The 22,327-nt window shown below is 48.1% G+C and overlaps 1 protein-coding gene and 2 non-coding genes across 3 annotated transcripts; all 3 read right to left on the reverse strand.

Moving 5' to 3' along the window:
• Nucleotides 1-725: 725 nt before the first annotated feature.
• Nucleotides 726-20,799, reverse strand: LOC135823415 (uncharacterized). The gene is made up of 16 exons (XM_065336264.1): nucleotides 20,177-20,799; nucleotides 17,693-17,815; nucleotides 16,897-17,008; nucleotides 15,636-15,740; nucleotides 14,924-14,986; nucleotides 14,155-14,297; nucleotides 12,313-12,351; nucleotides 10,313-10,394; nucleotides 9,869-9,957; nucleotides 6,948-8,118; nucleotides 5,010-5,130; nucleotides 4,502-4,583; nucleotides 4,169-4,283; nucleotides 3,611-3,724; nucleotides 2,506-2,585; nucleotides 726-1,624 (listed from the first exon to the last, which is right to left on the reverse strand). Exons 1-16 carry the CDS (start codon nucleotides 20,428-20,430, stop codon nucleotides 1,519-1,521), a joined length of 2,799 nt encoding a protein of 932 aa, XP_065192336.1. The 5' UTR covers nucleotides 20,431-20,799; the 3' UTR covers nucleotides 726-1,518.
• Nucleotides 8,297-8,368, reverse strand: Trnaq-cug (transfer RNA glutamine (anticodon CUG)). The gene has a single exon. It is a non-coding gene; the product is annotated as a tRNA-Gln (tRNA).
• Nucleotides 9,560-9,631, reverse strand: Trnaq-uug (transfer RNA glutamine (anticodon UUG)). Its single transcript has one exon. It is a non-coding gene; the product is annotated as a tRNA-Gln (tRNA).
• Nucleotides 20,800-22,327: the final 1,528 nt, after the last annotated feature.

A 22,327-nucleotide genomic window follows, 5' to 3' on the forward strand; every position in this document is an offset into this window, starting at 1 on the left:
AAGTGTGCATGAAACAGGGTCGCACATAATTATGTGGAGTTGTGGATACAGACGCCGAGGGTTGTTGACCAATGGCTGTCACTTCCGCGATCCGATCATAGAGGAGAACACAATCCCGCCGGAACTGAGAAAATGTATTTTACCGTTCACGCTATAACTTCGACCGTCGACCTGGACCGTTTTTTGCGTGTTTTCAAGACGTGGTTAGAATTTCGGTTTCTGACGGAACGATCGACTTGTGACGTAACTCTATTTGGAATCTTACCGTTTCGTTCTCCCGCTAAACAGAGCTTTCTATCGTCGAAACGATACCAAACCGACGGCATTTTGGGTGTTGGGTACGAGTACCGCTGGGTTTAGCGTGAATGATAAAAATTAATGCTAACCATGTCGATTTTATTATTTTGCGACTTCCGCGGTAATTGCGGCTGCTCCTAACGTGACTCCTGAGTCCTGACTGCACTCGACTGACTCAGCCTCTGGAGCACAGGAAAATAATGGCGGCCTGCTGTTCTTCTCCTGTATCCTCGTCATAGCATACAGCTTGCTCCTGCACAGCACAGCCGGACTACATGTCACTACATACACACTACATGCTTGGCGCTATAATGGATCTGGTGATATGCCTTGCCTCTTGTGTGGGGGTTGGGGGGGGGGGGATATACCAGTATATGCACTGCAGACAGCAAGCTGTTTCGGCCATAAAGGAAACAGCTTTTAAAAGGAAGCCGGAGTTGCAAAGGTGGCACCACAGACATTTTAAGTTAAAGACAACTCATTGCTCTAGCGCCAGAGTGCTCAAACTACGAAAGGCAGCGAGCGATGCGTAATGCTGCAGCACAAATCAGCCAACCGAGAGTGCTTAGAAACAAGACAAATGCCGAGGAGCGAGATACCCAATGCTGTAGACAGCATGCTGTTTCGGCCATAAATACCTCATCAGTATACACATGTAGCTGGGCTGGGTCCTTCCTTCAAGCACAAATTTCCAGCTTGGTACTATAGAGATTCGAGAGTACTCAGGGAACTGAACACTCGCTTGAAACACCTAGAATGTCTTAGATGCTCTCTCCGCAAAGTTACTTCGAAGTACAAGCAGTTCTTAAAAGCACATACATGCACTATAATTTATCAAGGCAGCACTTATTTTTAAATTACTATTCAAGTACAAGACAGTACTACAAGATCAATAGCTTCAAGGCATGCCGGGCATTGGCGGTCAACATAATAATTAGTGCTCAATGCTAGGTGCGACAGTCGTGCCAATACAATTTCATATCGATCAAAAATAATATGATTGCTTATCTAAGAAGAGCGCTGGTTACGAGCTCACAGAACACGCCGGTGTGCCAGTGGCATGCAGACAAGCAATTGGTTGTTACCTTAGCTGCCGTGCAGCACACCCCTAGGTAATCATAGTGCCACTACCAGAGACTATCATTACACTAGTTAAGTTCCTTCTACTCTCAATGCAACATTCGCTTGCTATTTGCTAACACCAGATGACCTGCCATCAATTCATGAACAGCAACTGGTTTCCTCTTCCGTCTCTGGCTCCAGCACAATCTTCTTGCTGCCGGGATCCAGTTTTCGCTCATCCTCCATCAGCCTGCCCAGCATTGCACTACATACGAGGGCACAGGCAGACGGGAATCAGAATGGAAACTCAGCATGATCTTGTCAATGAATGTAAAGTCAATAAGTTGAAGTCCTGTGAGGAAATACTTCTACCGAATACTTGTACTTTGTGTGTTTCCCCAGCCCTCATGTCCCTCGTGTCCAGCTAGATCGTATGTGTACTATGAAACACCGCTACTGAAAAAAAACACCTAAACTGACGCCTGAGATACTGGCAGAGCCCTTGAACAAACAGTAATTCAAAAGCGTCACCCCTTACCACCGCCACCACCGCCACCACCACCACCACCACTAACACCACCACCACCACCATCACCACCACTAACACCACCATCACCATCACCACAACCAGCACCACCACCACCACCACCACCAGTAGATTGTGCTCTTGACCGACCTGGTCCAACCGACCGAGTTCGGCCCCGGTGTGGTTTGTGTATGTAAGATGGCTTGATCGATCAAGTGTCGATCAAGTGTGGTGGTGGTGGCGGCGGTGGCTGTGGTGAAGTTTTTGAAACACTTGAACCATACTTGCCAACCCCCTGGCAAACAGTTTCCTTGACACTGATTACGTTTTTCCTTGATTTTGCCCATTTTTCCTTGATCCGCAATTTTTACATCATAATTGTGCAAAATATTGTATATGACATCATGGTGACGTCACCATGACCACAAAACATTCGCAAATAGTACCACATGTACGACAAAAAAGTACTTTTCATGCACTAACTCAAAAGTTCTCGCTCGCTACACCTTCCTTTTCCTTGATTTTCCCGGAAATTCCAAGTTTTCCGAGAAATTCCGAGTTTTCCTTGATTTTCCCGGAAATTCCGGTAGGGTTGGCAAATATGTTGAACTTGAACTTACGTTGTGATAATGGCACAGGATTCGCTGACACCATAACCCTCCGTGGCACTGACCTCGAGGTACATAGCTGAGCTCATTTCCTTTGAAAACACAGAACGACCAAGCAGCGCAGGACAGATGGCGAGTGCTAGATGCCAACATACCCCAGAGCGAGAGACCCAATAATAGAAAACACACCACTATGCATTCGCTCCAACTGATTCCACCGGCTGGTGCGTGTATTGTGAAGGGAATTTGTATAACCGAGAACCGGATGTGCGGGATCTCCCTGCATCTGATCTTCGCAGTACTGTGGCCAGTGCTACTGCCTGCCTACTGCCTGCCCTATCAAACAGATTCACTGCAAAGAACTATCTAGCATACCATGAAACTGGATACGGGCCTGGTTTAAATCTGGCTTTGGAAAATTTATTTTTCATTGCTACCAGGTTCGGCCTCATTTCCTCTGTGCTGCGCTGATGAGTCCACAAAGGACGAAATAGTTCTGTCCGCAGATTGAGTACCATGGATATTACAGGAGCAACAACAACAGCAAAATTCACGGTTCGCGTCAGACTCGGCTAGAGGCCGAGTACTGTGGGTAAAAAACTATAAAATGTATCATTTTTTTACGGTAGCTCATCCCATGATACTTTATGAGTCATTTCATCTCAGATGACGATATAGAGCACCTTGGCTGTAAAATACACGTTTTGTGGTTCTCTGATGTACATTGTACGTTGTACCAACGTTTCACAGTGATTGCTGTCGCACAAACTCACACTTTGCAACATGCATGCACCGTAATTATTTCCGGAGTACAAGCAGCACTGGAGTATAAGGCGCACCCAATTTTTTCACAAATTTTAAAAACATCTGCCCTGTATTTCACCGTTCATTGGACCATCGTAGTATAAGCCGAGAACTTCTTTTGTTTTGGTCAACTACGAGTATTTAAAGTGTGGCTTATACACCGCTTAGGAGCTGCATCTGCGCCTTGATCCAAGAGGGTGGTGGCGTTCCTGCGGATGCGGAAAACTGGGCCTTTGGCCGAGTCTCACGCGAACCGTGAAATTTTTTTTTTTTTTTTTATACGCCGGAAATACGATATGTTTCCCTTTCTCACCTGAGCCAGGCTGATGGCTTCAGCCATTGTCACGGCATGACACTGGTCCTGGCGATTTGCCAGATCAACCTTGTTGCCCAGCATAAGGATAACGACATCGTCACGGCAAACGTCCTGTACGCAGAAGAAGAAGAGCAGACAGTCAGTGCCATAGAGCTCGACAAAAGCCACTCCGAAACTGACGGCCATCGTCAACAGCTGCGCTGCTATTTGCCTCCTCCATGCTGGCGTGTACATAGCACAGTCTCAAACAGTTTGAGCTGTGGGCAGGCAGCAAAACACATGCCAGAGAAGAGGCCTTACGACATAGAGATTTGCTGTGATAGTGCGCAGCAGTTAGAGATTGTGCATTGGTTGCTCCCGGTGAGAGCTCCCGCTTTCCTGGCGACTTGAAATGACACTTGACTGGACCACACCGCTCCTGTACTAAGTTATCCCCGAAGTCGCTACACCCATTAGAAGGTGAAGAGTCCAAAAAATGTTGAGAGCATAAGCCAGCTGGGCCACTGATAACACAGGAACAGATAAAAACGTGCCTAACAAGCCCAGACAACTCACCGCTATGAGCTCATACCAGGACTTCACTCTGTGGAAAGAGCTGCGATCTCCGACGTCAAACATCAGTATGATGCCATCGCAGCGTCGCAGGTAGTTGCTGGTGAGACTGCGGAACCTGGATGTAAAAATTGATCATGGTGTCAGGATAATAAAAGGGAAAGTAGGAGAAATTCAGATAGATCGAGTGGGTTGGCACAGTCACAGGTGATTAAATGCTGAAAAAATCTGCATAGTAAAACCAATTGCTGAGAGGGCACATTGACATAGCTCGCTCACCAAAGAGAGGCAAAGAGCACAAAGAAAATGTAATCTCCCTGTTCCATACAAACTAACCTTTCTGCACCAGCTGTGTCCCAAACCTTCAGCGTGACGTCCGCTCCGCACACGCATGATGTACACACAACAAAGTCCACACCTGTTTCATAGTTTAGCCAAAAAGAAGGAGAGAACGGCAAGGAGAGATGTCCATTGTGAAGGTGATGGCACTGATGGCCCAGTGATGGGTATGTTATGTATAGCTATGTCATGGTGATGTCATCGCGATGTCATGATGATGTCATCGTGATGTCATCTTGATGCAATGTCTCATATGGATAGATACATGTAGACGTATGGCTGGGCGAGCAGATGGGTGAATGGAAGGGCTAACAGATACATAGTAGGAGAGAGACACAAACACGATGCGACGGAAAGATGGATCAAAGCAGCAAGAGAACAAATCTGTTTCAAAGGCCTTTGCTAACCAAACCTAGAACAGCCACTGCTACTAGTACTCTAGTCAGTTGACCATCGCAGCACGCACGGTGAGCTGGCAAGCGCATAGGCTTGTATGCCTACTTACCAATCGTCGTTACTGGTAACCCGGGGCCCGGTTGTCCTGCAGTGCCTGCTCCGAAGCGATGAACAAAGCTGGTCTTGCCAACTCCGGACGGTCCAACCACGGCAATGTTGAAGAGCTGGACCTGCGGTACGTCATAACAGGAGTCAGGCAAAAGGGATTTATATACAATCAACTTTGCATATAACGACACTCGGCGGGGCATCAGAAAAAGTGTCTTTACTCGCGAAGTGTCCATGTACCCGAAATCCCATAATACGTATTACAGTTCGATGGGACTTTGCTCTGGGCATGGAAGTTCTGTCGTTATTTGCGAATTGTCGTTATATCCGCAGTCGTTATTAGCGAAGTTCACTGTCGCACAAATCCTTCCGTCGTTATCGTCATCGAGCCCGGCTCACAGTACATGTGCATGGCTCAATTTCTGCACAGCTGGCTCCAGGAAAGAATTGCGAAACGGGAACCATTTGGTATGGCTGTCGGGAAGAATGTGTGAAGCAAGAACTGAGATGGTGAGCCAATGAAATATTAACCCTTTAAGAGCCACAGGAAATTTTCAAAAATCTGCATTTTTTCATGTTCCTCGGATCATAGCTTCAGTTCTACTCACTCAATCCTCACAATCTAGGGCTTCCTGGAAAGGTATTCGCGAGAGGAAGAGAATGAGGTCGATCATGATAGCCAGCACACCGTCTATCCAGCGCTAGATCGCAGCGACAGTACGAAAAATGCCCCAAATGCGTCCAATTGCGTCCCGCTCCAGATATTTCATTCTACTCGATCGTGGAGTTCCAATTTTTTTGCTGTGTACCCTTGACAATATCAACAGTGAAACCCGTGCAAATTCGAGTAAACCAGCGTGACGAAAAGTCTCAAAAATCTCAATACTAAAGTTGCACTGCGCGCTTTTGAAATTGCCGCGATCGCGGCTCAACTTACGAGTGATTTATCTCGGGAACCGTTGCTTGCAGCGCTTCGCAAATTGTTTCTCCCGACAGGTGAGAGTTTTCTCTTCGCCCTGGATATTTCGATCGATGGATTTGAGCGAGATTAGACTGAGTTACGATCTTTTGAAGTTTTGCATTTGAATGCGTCGTTTACGACGCATTCAAGTATGGGGCGGCTCTTAAAGGGTTAAAATAATTGATGATCCACGTGGGTCAATAGAGGGTGGTGATGTTCCTACGGTTGCGGAAAACTTGGCCTACAGCTGAGTCTCCCGGGAAGCGTGAATTTTTTGGCTACAGTTTTGGTATGGTTCCATGCATGTTTGGGTGGTTTCCCTTCACAGCAGGGTGACTGACACATCCGCCGGTAGTAACCAGGTAACTGGCCTGGGCCCTACTGGTTGGTGTGTGTGTGTGTGGGGGGGGGGGGGGGGGGGGGGCTCCTGGTTTGGAACATGTCACATATGCGTGCGACGCAAGGGGTCCACCCACCACACAATGAATGTACTTCGCTATGAGCAGAGTGGATCCAATTTTGACCCAGAAGTCGTTTTTTGTCGTTATCTGTTGACTTCTGATGGCAGCACTTGCAATCCCTATGAGCAATCACGCATCCACAGACAGCTTGATTCCTACTATGCATATTGCACATGGATTGTACTCAGCTTTTTTTCTGGCGGAAGATTGGTGGAACACGCTTCCTCCTAACTGTCGTCAGGCACAACCTACTCATTCTTTTGGGCACAGCACAAGTCTTTACCTAGGGTTCCCGGTAATAAGGCCATGCCTCTTGGGACTTCCTAGTAAAAAAATGATAGACTTTACTACTACCACAGTGCTGGCAACTGAAATCCGACCCCCTGAGCGGTGGGTTCACATTCTTTGCGATGTGAGCGCACCGCTCAGGGGTCGGATTTCAGTTGCCAGCCCTGTACTTTTAGCTAGATAGATCACTAGAATTCCCAGCACATACCGCTATCCAGCTGCAACTCACATCTAACTGACGTTGTGGGGAAGTTGCTGACACGGATTTAGTCCCGGCCGAGGGCGTTCTCGGTGTTGAGTTCCTCACCGGGTAGCTCGGGCTGAGTACAGGCAGCCAGTTGATGCGCGAGACGGCGGCGGAAATCTCCACTTTGGCCACGTTGGACTCGCCACGTCCGCCGTAGCTGTGCGAACGAAACCTGCCGTCCATTTCATCATCCCCACTGTCCGTGTCGTCATTCGTAGCATACTGTCGGCTAACTCTCAGGCTCGATTTCAGCCCTGGGCCTGGAGTGATCGGAATCGCTGATGATGATAATGATGATGATGATGCTGCCACGTCAAGTGAGATCTCTGGGCCGTCCACAGACTCTGTGGAATCTTTCTCGATTATGCTCTCCAGCCTTGGGCATGATTTGCTCCTGTAGACTTTAATGCTGTCGATAGGATCTGGGTAGGAGATGGACAGCATCGTCATAAGATGGCTGTGCTGCATCTCACTGTTGCCACGGTGACTGGATTTTCCACTGAGATGTTCGGCCGGTGAACTAAACAGACGTGCGGCAGAGATTGCCTTGAGTTCAACGGCTGCCTCCTCCGAGTCGGACGGCTCACCGGGCGTTGACAGCACATTGCGTTCGCTGTCGTGTGTTTCGTTGGCGGCTCCTAGCGATGTGCTTGCAGGTGATGAACGCCGGCCGGGCTGTTCGCCGGTCGGCGTGAGGTCATCGTCGTTGTCGGGGCCAACGAGCATGACTGTATCGACTGGCACCAGGTTGCTGCGGTGCATGGCATGATCCGCCGGCAGCGTGTCCGCAGTGTCCAAGGTGATCACTGGTTTATGCTTCAAGCTGGCTGCACCCTCAATGACGGCATGGTTGGCAACGTGTTCGTCGTGGGATGCGCCAGTCGTATACCTAGTCGTACTGTCACGCTCCACCGTATCATGACAATTCGCATCGTCCAGTGCCAGTGGACTCGGAGGCCTTGCCAGGCGTTCCGTACTCCCCCGGAACGAATCCGTTTGCGACACATCCATGTTAGCAGAAGGCAACTGCGACACGAACCGGTTGACGACACTGGGATGATCTTCGTCCATCGCACCCAGGCTGCTGGTTCCTAGGGTCGACCTAGGGTCAGTGTGGATCGGCAAGTGAAGTGAGCTATCTCCGCCATCAGACCTGGCAGCAATGCACAGAGCATGAAGTGCACAACACCACCACAGAAGGAGCTGATGAGTTTGCAACAGGGAGTAGTAAAATACCTACTGGGAGTAGTAAAATATCTACTCCCTGTTTACACAGTGACAGAGCCCATGACACTTCTGAATTACAGTTTTTTAGCATGAACAAAAAAATCAGGTTCTACCGAGATTTGAACTCGGATCGCTGGATTCAGAGTCCAGAGTGCTAACCATTACACCATAGAACCCTGCATGTGTGTAAAGGTGAGAAATATTCACAAAACCTTTCTTTGCAAACTGGGTGTACTCTCTGACAGTAGGGATGTCAGCGAACGCACTGCGCAGGCCTCTGCGCATGCATTGCGTCATCGATTTTTTGAACGTGATCGCGGCCGACAGAGAAAACATGGCCGCGGTCTGTTTGCACCGCTGGGAGTCGTAAAATTACTGTTCTTCTGTCCCCGCGACCATTCAAATCATACGCGATACTCGAGGACCCACGAACTCACCACGTTCTCCCCGGTCGATTTCTCTGAAAGTTTGCACATCGTGAAACACCAGTATGAGAGGTGTTCAGGCCAATTTTCAAGGAATTTCCCTGGTTGGATCGTTCCAAAATCGGACTTCCATTTCTCGCTCGCGGCCATTTCTTGCGCGATGGAAGCGCCCTGCCCTGGTGAGTAACCAGCATCGCGCTTGGTAGAGAGTTGCTGCAATCAGCTCCCTGATGTCTTCGCTGCCATTGTCAGAAGCGATGGACCATGAATTTGTTTGAGAGTCTCTGGATGCTACTATTCCTCAGCCTAGTTTTCAGCCATTCCGTGCATCTTCTTCGCACGATTTATTTTGCAAAAAAATGAAAGTGTTCATGAGTTTTCTTGTCGGCCGCGCGTAGATGGGCCAGGCTGACCTGCGCAGATGGGCTGCGCAGTGCGTTCGCTGATATCCCTACTGACAGTTAGGAGCTGTCTATCAGCTGAGAAAAAAGTCAGTGGACTTCCACCAACCTCAAACCTGGTAGGGCCGGTAGAGGAACCAGTAGAGGCAAGTAGAATCTACCGTTGTGGGTAGAGACAAAGGAATGCATCTACCGAAAGTTGTGATGTGAAGTTCTGCCGTCGCAGCACTGCATAGAGCGGTTGTGCAGACAGTTGCACACTCTTGGCGGTTAGGTGCTCATGCTTGTAGTGACTTTCTACTGGAAGGTGTCGGATCACCACACCCATGCAAAGTATACAGCACATTTGCACCACGCACCAGTCACCGGCGACAGAGCTTCCAAATTGTATTCAAATTGTAGAAAAGGAGATCGATGCATCACTATTTGCATTACAATAATGCAATCCACAGCAATACTTAAAATTGCACAATCCCATGGCCCAGTGCTGTTTTGTCGCACGAATCTTCCCGAGGTCAAGTCCAAAAAACTTGCCCAAAAAAGGTTCTACCGAGATTTGAACTCGGATCGCTGGATTCAAAGTCCAGAGTGCTAACCATTACACCATAGAACCCTACACATTCTGCATCAAATATTTTTTCAGTATGTACACCATGGGGCTTGATCCTCCTCTACTTAAACGTTTCCCAGTTTGTGTTCCCAACCGATGCAGAGTGAGGCCGGGGGTGCCAGGTGGGGGTGAGGGGGTCAGGGCATGGTAGTGATTGTGATCATAGGTGTGTGTGTGGGGGGGGGGGGGGTACTGGCACAATCTAAAGCTCCACTGTTAGCAGGGCAATCAATGCATTACCTCCCACTGTGCTCCACGTCCTGGAGATCGAGACCGTAGTCGAACAGTGCCGAACCTCGGTTGCCGATGGAATTGTAATCGTACGATCGCTACTCCACGAATGACGATTGTCATACACACGTGTGAGACACACACACGTACACACACACCCGTGCGCACCCATGCACACACACATACACCCACGTACAAGCACACAAACACACGCACACACATACACACACACACACACACACACGAGCACATTGGAAACAAAAACACAAGACCAGGACGTGCAACTACACTAATCTACACACTGGGTATATTCCAGCTTCCCAAAAATCGGTTAACATACTTCGGTACAACACAATCAACTTGGACGGAGTTACCACTCGTAAGGCGGATATATGTGTGTGTGTGTGTGCGTGCGTGCGTGCGTGTGTGTGTGGGTGTGTGTGTTGTACTTACCACTCGCACGGCGGATCTGTGTGTATGTTGCTCCATGTCTGTCAGGTCTTGGTGTCTCCTCTGCAATGACAAGAGCTCGCTTCTGCAACAGATCAAAAACAGAGCACAGGCCTCATAATGCTACTCTGCACAAACTAGTATCGCATTTTACCAGTTATAAGTCGACCCCAGGTGCGGATCCAGAGATCTCTACAAGGGGGTTCCAGTTTAGTTTGTGCTTTGTACTGTTGAGGCAACGAACTGAAATAATAAAAACCAAACCAACCAACCAAAGTCAAACTGAACTGCTGATACATGCACATGTACATGCATATGGTTTCCTGTAGTACATTTTCAAAATTTATGGGGTTCCAAGGAACCCCTGGAACCCCCCCCCCCCCCCTCCCTGGATCCGCCCCTGGACCCCCAATAGTCCTTATGCACATTGTACAGATGTACGAAGTTCTGTACTATGGCCGTAGGTGTGTACATACCCGGTTGGGTGTTCATTGTGTGCTATACATGCGCGTTTGACCCATTTAGCCTCACAATTCATGGCAAACGATCACTTTTCAAGCCTTCTTCACTTTGGGATTGAACTAACGACTAGCTAGATCTCTGCCGGAAAAAGATTTCGTATGAAATGCCTTCATGGCCCATTTCATAGTGGAAATAGCAGTAAACACAATAGGGTCCTGCACATTCAACACCCAACCGGGTCTACGGGATTCTACAAGATTATACGGGATTTCGTGCATCTGTACAATGTGCATAAGGCCTATACTTGGGGGTCCAGGGTCGGTGACTCTATGGACTGGGCAGATGATATCCAAGGTTGATTCATCCACAAGAATCACCTAACAACACCGATAGCATGAAGCGTTGTGATATTGCCGTGCCTATCAAAGGGCTGGTAGTCTGTTCCAGCTAACTCGGCTCTCTCTGTCTCTGTCTCTCTTTCTCTCTGTCTCTCTCTCTCTCTCTCTCTCTCTCGCTCTCTCTCTCTCTCTCTCTCTCTCTCTCTCTCTCTCTCTCTCTCTCTCTCTCTCTCTCTCTCTCTCTCTCTCTCTCTCTCTCTCTCTCTCTCTCTCTCTCTCTCTCTCTCTCTCTCTCTCTCTCTCTCTCTCTCTCTCTCTCTCTCTCTCTCTCTCTCTCTCTCTCTCTCTCTCTCTCTCTCTCTCTCTCTCTCTCTCTCTCTCTCTCTCTCTCTCTCTCTCTCTCTCTCTCTCTCTCTCTCTCTCTCTCTCTCTCTCTCTCTCTCTCTCTCTCTCTCTCTGCCTCTCTCTCTCTCTCTGCCTCTCTGTCTCTCTCTGTCTCTGTCTCTCTCTCTCTCACACACTCACACACACACACCAGGCCCATCGCACCGACTTTGGAGGTGGGGCGGCCATGGAAGGGAGTCCGGGGGTCGTCCCCGGGAAAAAAATTCAAAAATTGAAGCCAATTGCAAGCATTTCCGGGTATTTGGTGCCATTTCAGTGTATGGTAACTACAATGAAAGTCTTTTTGATTCTGCAACAAACGAAGAAGACGCTACGATCGGGGACAAACGTTACCCTCCCCCTGGAAAAAATTCAAAAATTGAAGCCAATTGCAAGCATTTCCAGGCATTTGGTGCCATTTCAGTGTAACTGCAATGAAAGACTTTTTGCAACAAACCACGATCGGGGACAAGGATTTTTCACGTTTGCGCTAAGCTGCGCGTGCGATCATTGTGCTTTGTTGTAATGTGCTCAAAAAAAAAAAAAAAAAAAAAAAAAAAAAAAAAAAAAAAAAAAAAAAACGGTCGAAAAAGTGGGGCGGCCTCAGCCGCCCCAGCCGCCCCGGCTGTGACTGCCTTGCACACACACAAACACACACACACACGCATGTACAGACACGCATACTTCGAAGTACATACATATGCACACACCGACACAAAAACACACACACAGACACACACAAACAGAGGAAAGACTTCTTCCCACAGAAACAATGATTATATGTTCACACACTGTGCAGGGAGCATCCAAGGGACTCACCTCAACTTCTCTGCCTCGTCTGCCTTTTCACTCGCCAGGCTGCACGAGAAAATCACAATACGAGATCAACACACAGTTGGTGAAGAGCTAGAGTTCTGTGTAATTTTTACAACAGCCAATGTCCGGCTTCACAACACATACCAACTGCCAAGCGTTGCAACAATCCAGGACATAGACCACTGTAGGTGCCGTGCTCTCCTATGTGTCTCAATCTGCCTTCGGTGAGGCTCCGTGTTGGGTTGTATTGTATTGGTATTTATGGATTCTCCACAGGCCTTAGCCTACATTGAGGGAGTCTCCGTGTCGAGGCTTGCAAACGTGCTACCGGCATGGCATGCAGGACTTTCAACGCTGGAGAGAAGTAAACTGTAGAATACCGAGTACGTTTGACAGCACAGCACTGCACCAAGGTGATCTTAGTCTAGTGCGGAGTAACCTGGTCCATGCACTCACCAAAAACCAGCTGCTATAGAATCATGATGAACAGGCCGAAAGCTGCTGGTTACCCTTTGAGAGCTATAGAATCATGCTATAACTACTAATCCTGTTCATTTTGATCTGTGGATCCAATCACCAAATCGGTGCATATACATGTACGGTGCGTGTACTTCATGTAGAGCACACCAATGCAATGACATTGGCCTTCTTTCCGAACAGTTCTACTTCGAATACTAGTGTGTGTGCTGTTTACAATTCTACAATACTCGATCGCTACACACCACTACTTGCCCCCAAGTGAGTGATAGAAGGAATGAGCTGTGTGTTTGCCAGCCGCCTTTACGCCAGTTGGGCAAAGCCGAGCAGCAATCCCGTGTATCATCCGCAACAGCCAGTGGATCGTGTGCATTTAGCCAACCCTAAATCTAACGCTCCGAAGCCAGTCCAGAAGCATTAAGTATGGGTGAGTAAGGCATACGCTTGCAATGATACAAACGGTGTGCTTTTCAAATCATACAGGAAATTCACACATAGCCGACACATGCCATAACCGAGGGGTGTCACTTTACTGAATGTCCCTTCCCTTCCAACACTTACTGAAGGTTTCGTCTGGGGGAAATCCCCTGATCGTGTTATAAATAGTGTGCAGTTCAAAATAGATTCACTCCATGGCCATGAACCATCTCTCTGATAAGTGATAACACGCCCTTGGAAAATGTCTCTGGTGCAAATAATTGCATGTTGACTATGCTGCATTTGGGCGCTTGCTAAGGTGGTGGCTGGTTGGAGAGGGAGAGGCAGGATGGGAGAGAGAGAGAGAGGGGGGGGGGGGGGGCAGGAGAAATGGAGGTGAGGTGAAGAGCTGAAGAGTACGAGCAGTCATGGTACTACACTGCTAGTACTGCTACGTCACAACAACGCCTTTACTATACAGTGAACTTTGCGTATAACGACACTCGGCCGGGCACCAGACAAGTGTCCTTATTCGCGAAGTGTTCTTATACCCCAAGTCTCATTAAATGCACTACAGTTAGAAGGGACTTTGCTCTGGGCATGGAACTTCTGTCGTTATTCACGAATTGTCGTTATATCCGCAGTCGTTATTAGCCAAGTCACTGTAGTACAGCAGTCCCGTTTTGGGGCACTAGAATTTTCCTAGGGCCTTTGGTTTTTCGCACCGAGAGTACCCGATGCTACATTGAAATAGATGAAGGAGCATGTTCAGAAGCTGAATAGATCGCGTCAATCCCTCTGTACAGGGAGGATATGACTGGAATGAGAACCGTGTTCTGAACTGTAGCGGACTGTGTGAAAGTGCATATCACACAAGTTGAGATCGTCTGATGAGGGGTTTTGAACACGAAACTCGGAGTCACAAGTTTAATTCCTGTGCATGTGTATTACTTTGATAGTTGTTCCAGTAACATTGAGCTGGGTCTTGAGGCCGTCTCGCCACCAAACCGCTTGCGCCTCCGCAAACTCCTCGTCTTCACCTCGACAAGCTGCGTCCGCAAGGCGTCCACCTCGTGAAGCAGCTTCTGCTGACCCTGTTCAGTCAGAGGAAAGGACACGATGAGATTCATCTGTGCTTGTAGTGTGGATACAAGCCAGTGCACCGCCTCGTAGGCATGCCATTACTATATTGAACGTCATACAGTGCTGGCAACTGAAATCTGACCCGGCCCTGAGCGGTGGGTTCACATTCTTTGCGATGTGAGCGGACCGCTGAGGGCCGGGGTTGGATCTCAGTTGCCAGCACTGTGCTACAGGTGGTGTATGCACACCACAGACCCAGTCACGGATGCTTACTGCGTAGAGCACACATCGGTTACATATAGGTTGGGCCTGGCAGGCTGCACAACGATAGTGTACGTTCGTGTTCTGCAGAATGTTTCTGTGATCATGTCATATTGTGATCATTACATAATACAATACAATCCCATAGAACATTGAAATTATTCGGAGCAGTTAGCTGTCCAGAGATTGGATGCCATATTGATAGAAGACAAGAACACAGAGGTAAGGACTTCGGCGGCGAAAATATGATACTTTGTAAAACTGCACTCCTTGATCAAGCTGGTGTCTTAAAATGGCTCCTCTATGCACAGAACGCTCCATTGAGTGTCAACTCTTTGGCCTGGTAAACATGGATGGGAATCACAAAGACCCTTACGTCTTCAACATTCCTGAGATTATCTGCGTGCTGCTGCTCTTTATCTGCCAACTGTTGCTTTAGCTGTATTCACAGACAGACGGACGAACGGACGGATGGACAGACGGACTGACAGACAGACACATGCATCTTCCCTCCTTGTAAAGCTGCCGTGTTCTGCTACGGAGTCCAAATGGGACAGATTTTGGGAGGGGGGGGGCAGTGTTGTCTCTGGGAGGTGGTGCAGGGGTATCTGTGGTGGGTGACACTGAAACATCTATGACGGTCGGAAGTACTTCGAAGTAGTATACACAGCCATGGTGTATGCATCGTTGAGTCATCATGATGATGATTATGTGGACATGCTCTTTGCCATACCCATACTTCAAGTCTACACAATCATCATGCACACACAACTGTGTGTAGTTTCATGAAGGCAGAAAGAGATTCAGTCGTGCAACTTGATATCCACACAACGCCAGTGCACATGCCGTTGAAAAAAGATGTCACTCCCCTCCCTCCCCCCCCCCCCCCCCCCACACACACATGCTATTAGTAATAGCTGCTAAAATTCAATTCAATCAATGCCTTGGCAGTACCGGTACTCGGTGGATATGTGCGTGGCGTCTATCGACTTGATGCCTCATCAGGCACATTGCCCTTGCGCAGCGGCCTCCAAACAAGCCGCTCCAACCTACCTAATCAGACCTGCCTATATTATAATATATCTCACCTTATTTTGTTCATTCACCATGTGTCGCATTAGCAGCTCCTTTTCCTGAAGCTGCTTGCTCATCAAGTCAACCGTATCGTCGGGATTGATCTCAGTCGCAAAATTCTGATAGCAGGACACAAGTAAACAGCAAATGTACGCATTCATGTATTTATGTATTTATGTATTTATGTATTTATGTATTTATGTATTTATGTACGTATAAAACTGAACTGATTGTTTAGTAACTGGTGGTGTTAGTGGACATTATAGTGTAACTTGTAGTTCCTTGGTCCTATTTACTTTTGTATAAAACTGAGAGAGAGGATCCACGTGGAAAGTGTTGTAGCTCAAATTTTTCATGTGTATGTATGCATATCCCATAGCCATCCTGGTCGTAGGGGCGTGAAACGTGTCATACGGCAGCAGCAGACAAAGTTGAGGTGCTTGTACTTGTAAAGGGAAAGGTCGGTAGCATGACAACACGCGTGGATGTGTCTAGTTCTGCAAGGCAAACCTCAACCAGGGATGTTCCCATCGATGATGTCATGCTCGCGGACTGTACAGTCTGCATAGTGAGGCAGTGAATCAGCGTACACAGCTATTTGACAGCCATTCGCTCCATCTACTAGCCCTACTCTTGATCAGTACAATACAGGCACTATAGTCATATACTAGGGAAGTATGACGGAGGGGTTTGTAGTTTGTACCATGCTTTCAAAGCAAATGGCAAAGGTGTGTGCAATAAAACTTGAGAATAGTCAATATGCCGTCTCCATTCATATCATTCATGTCGTACGTGTTAAATGGGTATCATGAGCTACTGTACAGGCAGAAAATTTCGTCGGTCAAAAATTTCGTCCAACTCCAACGAAAGGGAGTTCGTCCGGTTGTAAATTTTGTCCATGGATCATAAGAGTGTATTGAAAAGCTGGACAAATTGACATTAGTCCGGCATTAAATTTAGTTCAAATGCTCCTTGGACGAAAAAGACGAAATTAAATTCCAGACGAATATTTCTGCTTATACAGTACTGTATATCATACCCACACTGCACTCTCGCTCACTGTACTGACCTCTCTATCAACCTGATCACTGTCTTGGCACTTTACGTCAACAGTTCGTTCCCCATGTGACCTTTCCTGCTGTCAGCCCATGTGAAAAGGTAGATACTGCCATATCTGGTCAGCGACGCTAAACAAGTCGCCTTCTACCAAAAAGAAAGCCAGTGGTACTGAAATCGGCAAACTGAGGTTACACAGTTCCCCCGTGCCGCACCTACCTGCAATATTTCAGCTTGCCTCGCCACCGTTAGTTCATGCTTGGCTTTCTCGATTTGATCGGTGGACAGCTCTTCCAGGTACTGGACGTGTTCGTGTTGCTCCTGTTGCCTTCTGTGATGCCAGCAAGACGTATGCATGCACGCAGGTCCACCATAGTCACGACCTAAGTTATCGTTGCATGTCCCACACCAGAATGCTCAATGCGCATGCAAGAAGTGCTTCTACTGAAGTATGTAGTAAAGAAAGGCATTATTTAAGGCAGAATTTTATGAAGAAGTGTGTGTTGCTCCCTACATGGGAGCTCGCGGTTTTCCTGCCGACTTGAATTCTCACTTGACAATTTTTTGAGACATTTAATATGGTACTCAAAGTGAACTTGTGACAAGTGAGTCATTCAAACTTTACACTTGTGGGCCTTCCATCAACATAATTGGCCTTGTATTGCTGCTGTAAATCAGTGTACCCCTTGCTGACTGAAGTTGCTGTACACCGCACATGCATGGTACAGGCTGTATCACAGGAGACTCCCGGGCCAGAGTGCCATTGCTGTGATTCAACTTAACGCAACACAGGCACACTGGACTGCCCAGAACACAATGTGTTTTTAAAAAGGCCCCACAAAACCAGCCCAACAGCTTCTAGAAGTGGTGAGGCAGGATCACCAACTTTCCTGGCAAATTCCACAGATGGAAACTGATGTCTCGGCAAACGTGTTGCGCACATTGGCAATTAGCAGCCGGCCAGTCATACAGGGGCCAACAGCTTGCCCCCGACGGAACTGAAAAAATGTTTTACCGTTTCATTTCGTGCTGCGTGGACGTCAGCGCCTGCTGAAGGCTGCGGCGCTCTCGGATCAGCTCGGTCATGATGTCGATCAGCTCCGGGTGATCGTCCATGACGTGTCCCACACTCGGATGCCTGCAAGAGAGTGTTTGCAGAGCAGGCAGCACGGTACAGAGTGAAACACATACTTGCCAACCATCATGATTCGGCCGGGACCGTCCCGATATCGAGGGTGGTAATAAGCACCCAAAAGTGCATTTGTCGCATGCCTCATAGCTAAAGTGTGTGCACATTTTCATACCTACCTTGTAGGTATGTCATTGTCCTGATCTCAGGATTGCAAAGGCTGGCATGTATGATAAAACCTCTAACAGACTGCGTGAAAATCCGCCAGCTAGACAGAACTGCAGGGTGATATGCACTGCATCGTTTTTGTAAAGATTGTCAAAGCCATTGCATAATGGGGTATTCACATGACAGGCACTTGCACGTTTTACAGGGAGTGACCTACGAGAAAAGTGACTGTGTGGATTCAGTGACCGATTCACACAGCTGCACTCGACGACAGGCACGTTTGCATTTTTGAATGCTTCACCGACCAGTATCCATGGGCATTTCAAATTTTCAAAACACGCACACAATAATTATCATGCTCTAAAGAGCCGCGTAAAAAATCAAGTCTTGTTTCGCGCTTTTTGGTGTAAATGTACTCGGACACGCCAGGATTATCGTGAAAGTGGGCCCCCAGCTCGCTTGCACCTTTCAGCCACTTTCAGCCACTTTTCTCGTTCACAGGTAAAATACCATAGCAACTTTCCGGCGCACGTGGATTTGCCTGTCGTCTGAATACCCTATAACCGGCTAAGGGAGGAGTGTGGGGCGCAGAAATAGTACTTCAAAAGTATCTGTACAGTAAAACCTGTCAATGCGACCACTCGGATAAGGCGACCACCTGTTAAAGAAGACCACTGGAACCAGGACCAAGGGATGCTATTTCCAGTCAATTGCCCCTGGATAAGGAGACCACCTGGCAACAGAGACCACATTTTTGAAGGTCCCTTGAGCGGTCGTCTTAGACAGGTTCCACTGTACAGTAAAGCATGCCCTAACCGGATGCCTTTGCTGCAACGGAAACTCTCCTGATGTGACAGGATTCCGTGGGATCCAGGCATGCACATTCAATCCAAAGCACTAGAGCTTTGGTGCATGAAAACATGTCCGGTCGCTACAGGATTCCGCTTGGCACAGGGTGCAGTAAGCACAGGGTTTTACTGCACAGCGTTCACTCTCTGTCTACTGTTTGTTTGTTGTTTGTTTGTTTGTATTCTTTATTTGGAGTGGGAAGTCCAAAACAGGCCCTGGCCTAATAACAATGGTCCCACTACTAGTGAAGTACGGCCAAAATGGGTCAGCGAGTCGCTTTTAGGACGGGGGGGGGGGGGGGGGGAGGGCATTTGCCCACACATATGCTCAGTGCAAAGCATTTTTACCCTCTACAGTACAGTCATGTCATGCAGGACAGACGGAAGTAGTTTTCAATTTATTTATTTATTCAACATCTTATGGCTTCCATAGGCAGCCAAAACGGGAAGATGTGGGTGATAGCCAACCATGGTAAAAGAAGGAGAAGATCATATACATGAAAAGGAAACAGCCGAAGTGTTCCGGTGGTATCATGGCCTTTCATACTTTGTGTATGAGTTGGCGGGTATACATGACCTCCACAGTAGGACACATTTGTTGGTGGCCAAGACCTTAGTCCAGTGATATCCTGACCAACCGGACCAGTTGCGGCAGGCCTGCAGTACATGCCATTGACAGGTGCATAATAATAATTTTAAGAGCATCTGCTCAAGGAAGGGAGGCGAACGACCACATTCCTCTGCACTCTGCAGTTACCCATTTCACCTACATGATGTTCGATGTCATAATGATGCAGCAACAAACAACTACAGTCGACTCCTGATGTAACGAACACCATTGTGCAGGAGAATTAGTTCTTTATGGCCGAAGTTCGTTATGACAGAAATGCACTCTCACCATGCAAGCAGCAAGTCATGACTGGCAAGTGGTCCATGGCAGTATGAATGCACTTTGTTTACATGCGGCCCTTCAAGATTTAGTTCGTTAAAAACGAAAAATGTTCGCTATAATGGGTTAATTTTGTATGGGTTCAAACAGGGACATGGACAAGGGTTCGCTATATCGCGAAATTCGCAATAATGCGAGTTCGTGATAAGTGGAGTCGACTGTATAATGTTCAGTTTACATGGCAGGGCCGAGGGGCGGGGGGGGGGGGGGGGGGGGGCGGAGATTGCAGGATCTTTCAACCAAAGGTGAAAGTGATTAGTGATTCCCATACTTTTAAAAGTCAGAGCAGATCTTATCATCATGACATGAAACATCTTGTAGACGTCTACCTGGAAAACATGTTTATGTATTTGCTACAAACAAAACACGTGCCATGTCACCAGTTTCCCATCACAGCAACCTAACCTGTCAAGCCATTCCGTAGCTCTCAGATGATCACTGAGGTCGTCGCCTAGCCGTGTGGCTAGAGAATTCGTCAGCAGTACTTGCCGCTCGCTTTCGCTGGCATCGAACAGCTCCCCGTGACGATGATGGCGAGGTGCGACTGCGCTCCGGGGTGTGCGCGCCGTCACGGTCGACACCTGCAGGTCGTCTCCGCCAGACGGCGGGGGTGCCCCCAGTGCCAGATCCTCACTTTCCTCATCCAAAACGCGCTGCATGTCACTTTCGACCAAGGTTTCATCGCCGTCATCGCTGTCCGCTCCCTCGTCGACGCGTCGTCCACTGCACGATCCTCGGATGCTCCTCCATGCGTGAGCAGTGCGTCCACCAGCAATTCCGCCTGATTCGGTTCAAGATCTGCACCGCTGTTTCTCAACAGGTCAGCCAGAGCGGACCTCAGCGACGTAGCGTAGCTCGGAGTCGACGCTTCCACATCCAGCCCCTGGCTTTGCTGAACTGCCATGATTCTGTCCTACCTGTCTTGCCCGGACTCCAGGCAACAGTTTGGAACGCTCTACTTATTGTAAAATGACTGTGCGTAACACGCGTGGTGGGTCGGAATGCACAGTCAACTACTACTGAGTACTAGTACTACTGTACTAGTACAAAAGCACAGTCAGGAGATCTACACTTTTAGTTTTACTGGCTCAGCTGGCAGATTGGTAGACCTACACAGCAGTACAGGCTACAGAACGTGTATGTAGTCTCCGCACTGATCACATCGCGCGTCGTAGATCTACCACACCTGCATGCTGCAGGCCGCATGAGCTTCGAGCTGGAAAAGTCCTTCCACGTTTACAAGAAGCATTCCAACATCTCCACTCTAGTAAAATCAAGAGAGCTTATTCCTGGGACAATGGGTAGGCTAGCTTGTGATTGACCCTGGTGGAGTCTAAGACTGTCGGGCATTCATTTAGTAGATCTACTGCTGAGCGCTGCTAGTGAAGGGCCTAGGACCATCTGATTCTGAATCGGAAGCAGTGAACTCAACTCACTGAACAGCTGATCACTTACTTCTTTCTACGCAGGATGGTCTCACACATGCATAAAATAATAGTTTGGCTCATGACTCTTGTGTTGTGACAGCATGCAAAGTCGACATTCGTTCAGTTTTGCTTGGAGCCGCCAGTGATCACGGCTCCTGAGACTTAGCAACAGCAGGAATTCTGTTTTTGACAGGTTGCCACTTCGCGGGTCGAAACTACTGCCGGTGCTTGCGACGATCTGCACTTGAGACTTTGAGAGATGAGTTTGCGGTGATCTGTACTGGTACTGCAGCCTAGTTTAGGTGGCTTGGTGTGAGCCCCGGCCCGTGGCCGATCGAGGCCAATGGCAATGGCAATGTGGCAATGAGGGACTGAGGTGAGGAGTGAGGTCACTTACTCACTGAGAGCAGTGCACTAGTGGTGAGTAGTGTGGGTTAGCACTAACAAAATAAAATACTGTGTAAGTAAAAGCAGCATGTGCGCCCCCCCCCCCCCGGACGGTCAGTGACTGTCTGTGTAGATGGATCTGCCGGCCCCACTCGCGTTACCCCGGATAGGAATGACGAAAATATTCACGTGAACCGGTAACCCCATTCAGCCATTGTACTACTGAGCAGGATGCCACCTGTTCTGTACATCTGGTGCATTGTCATGTTGCCAGCTAATGTCTATTATCACTCTCTTACTAGTAAGACTCTTAGTATTGACTCCCATAGATTTTTGCCATACCTAAGCAGTCAAATATTCCTGCATATTTCACTCCTTAGGACCGCTTATATTTGACTCCTTTTTAGCGATTGAACACAGGCTTTGGCTAGTCGTGATAAATCTAATATTGACTTCGTACTTGGTCAGTATAGGAAATAAAAGACCTCGTAAAAAACCTCGGCTTCGCCTCGGTCTTTTAGGGGCCGTCCGTAAATATCGATGTTTTTTTAGAGACGATATTGGTGCTTCTCTCCCTTGACCCCCCTCCCTCCCCCCAGAAGACGCACATGTACATCTACACATAAAAATAAAATATAGATCATGGAATCAATATTTTTGGATGCTCATGAAGTGCCCAGGATGTTGAGGGTCCGGTGTATGTAGGCGTGAAAATCCCGCCGCACTCACGCAATAGCTGCAT

This window comes from Sycon ciliatum, chromosome 8 (assembly GCF_964019385.1).
Source record: "Sycon ciliatum chromosome 8, ocSycCili1.1, whole genome shotgun sequence".
In the NCBI taxonomy this organism is placed as follows: domain Eukaryota; kingdom Metazoa; phylum Porifera; class Calcarea; order Leucosolenida; family Sycettidae; genus Sycon; species Sycon ciliatum.

Excerpts from the sequence above, each read along its gene's own strand:
- LOC135823415 (XM_065336264.1), bottom strand. The coding sequence starts at position 20,430 with ATGCAGCGCGTTTTGGATGAGGAAAGTGAGGATCTGGCACTGGGGGCA. Across the intron at positions 4,284-4,501 it reads GACACAGCTGGTGCAGAAAG|GTTCCGCAGTCTCACCAGCA; the intron begins GTTAGTTTGTAT and ends TTTTACATCCAG. Across the intron at positions 1,625-2,505 it reads TCCTGTGCCATTATCACAAC|TGCAATGCTGGGCAGGCTGA; the intron begins GTAAGTTCAAGT and ends CCTCGTATGTAG.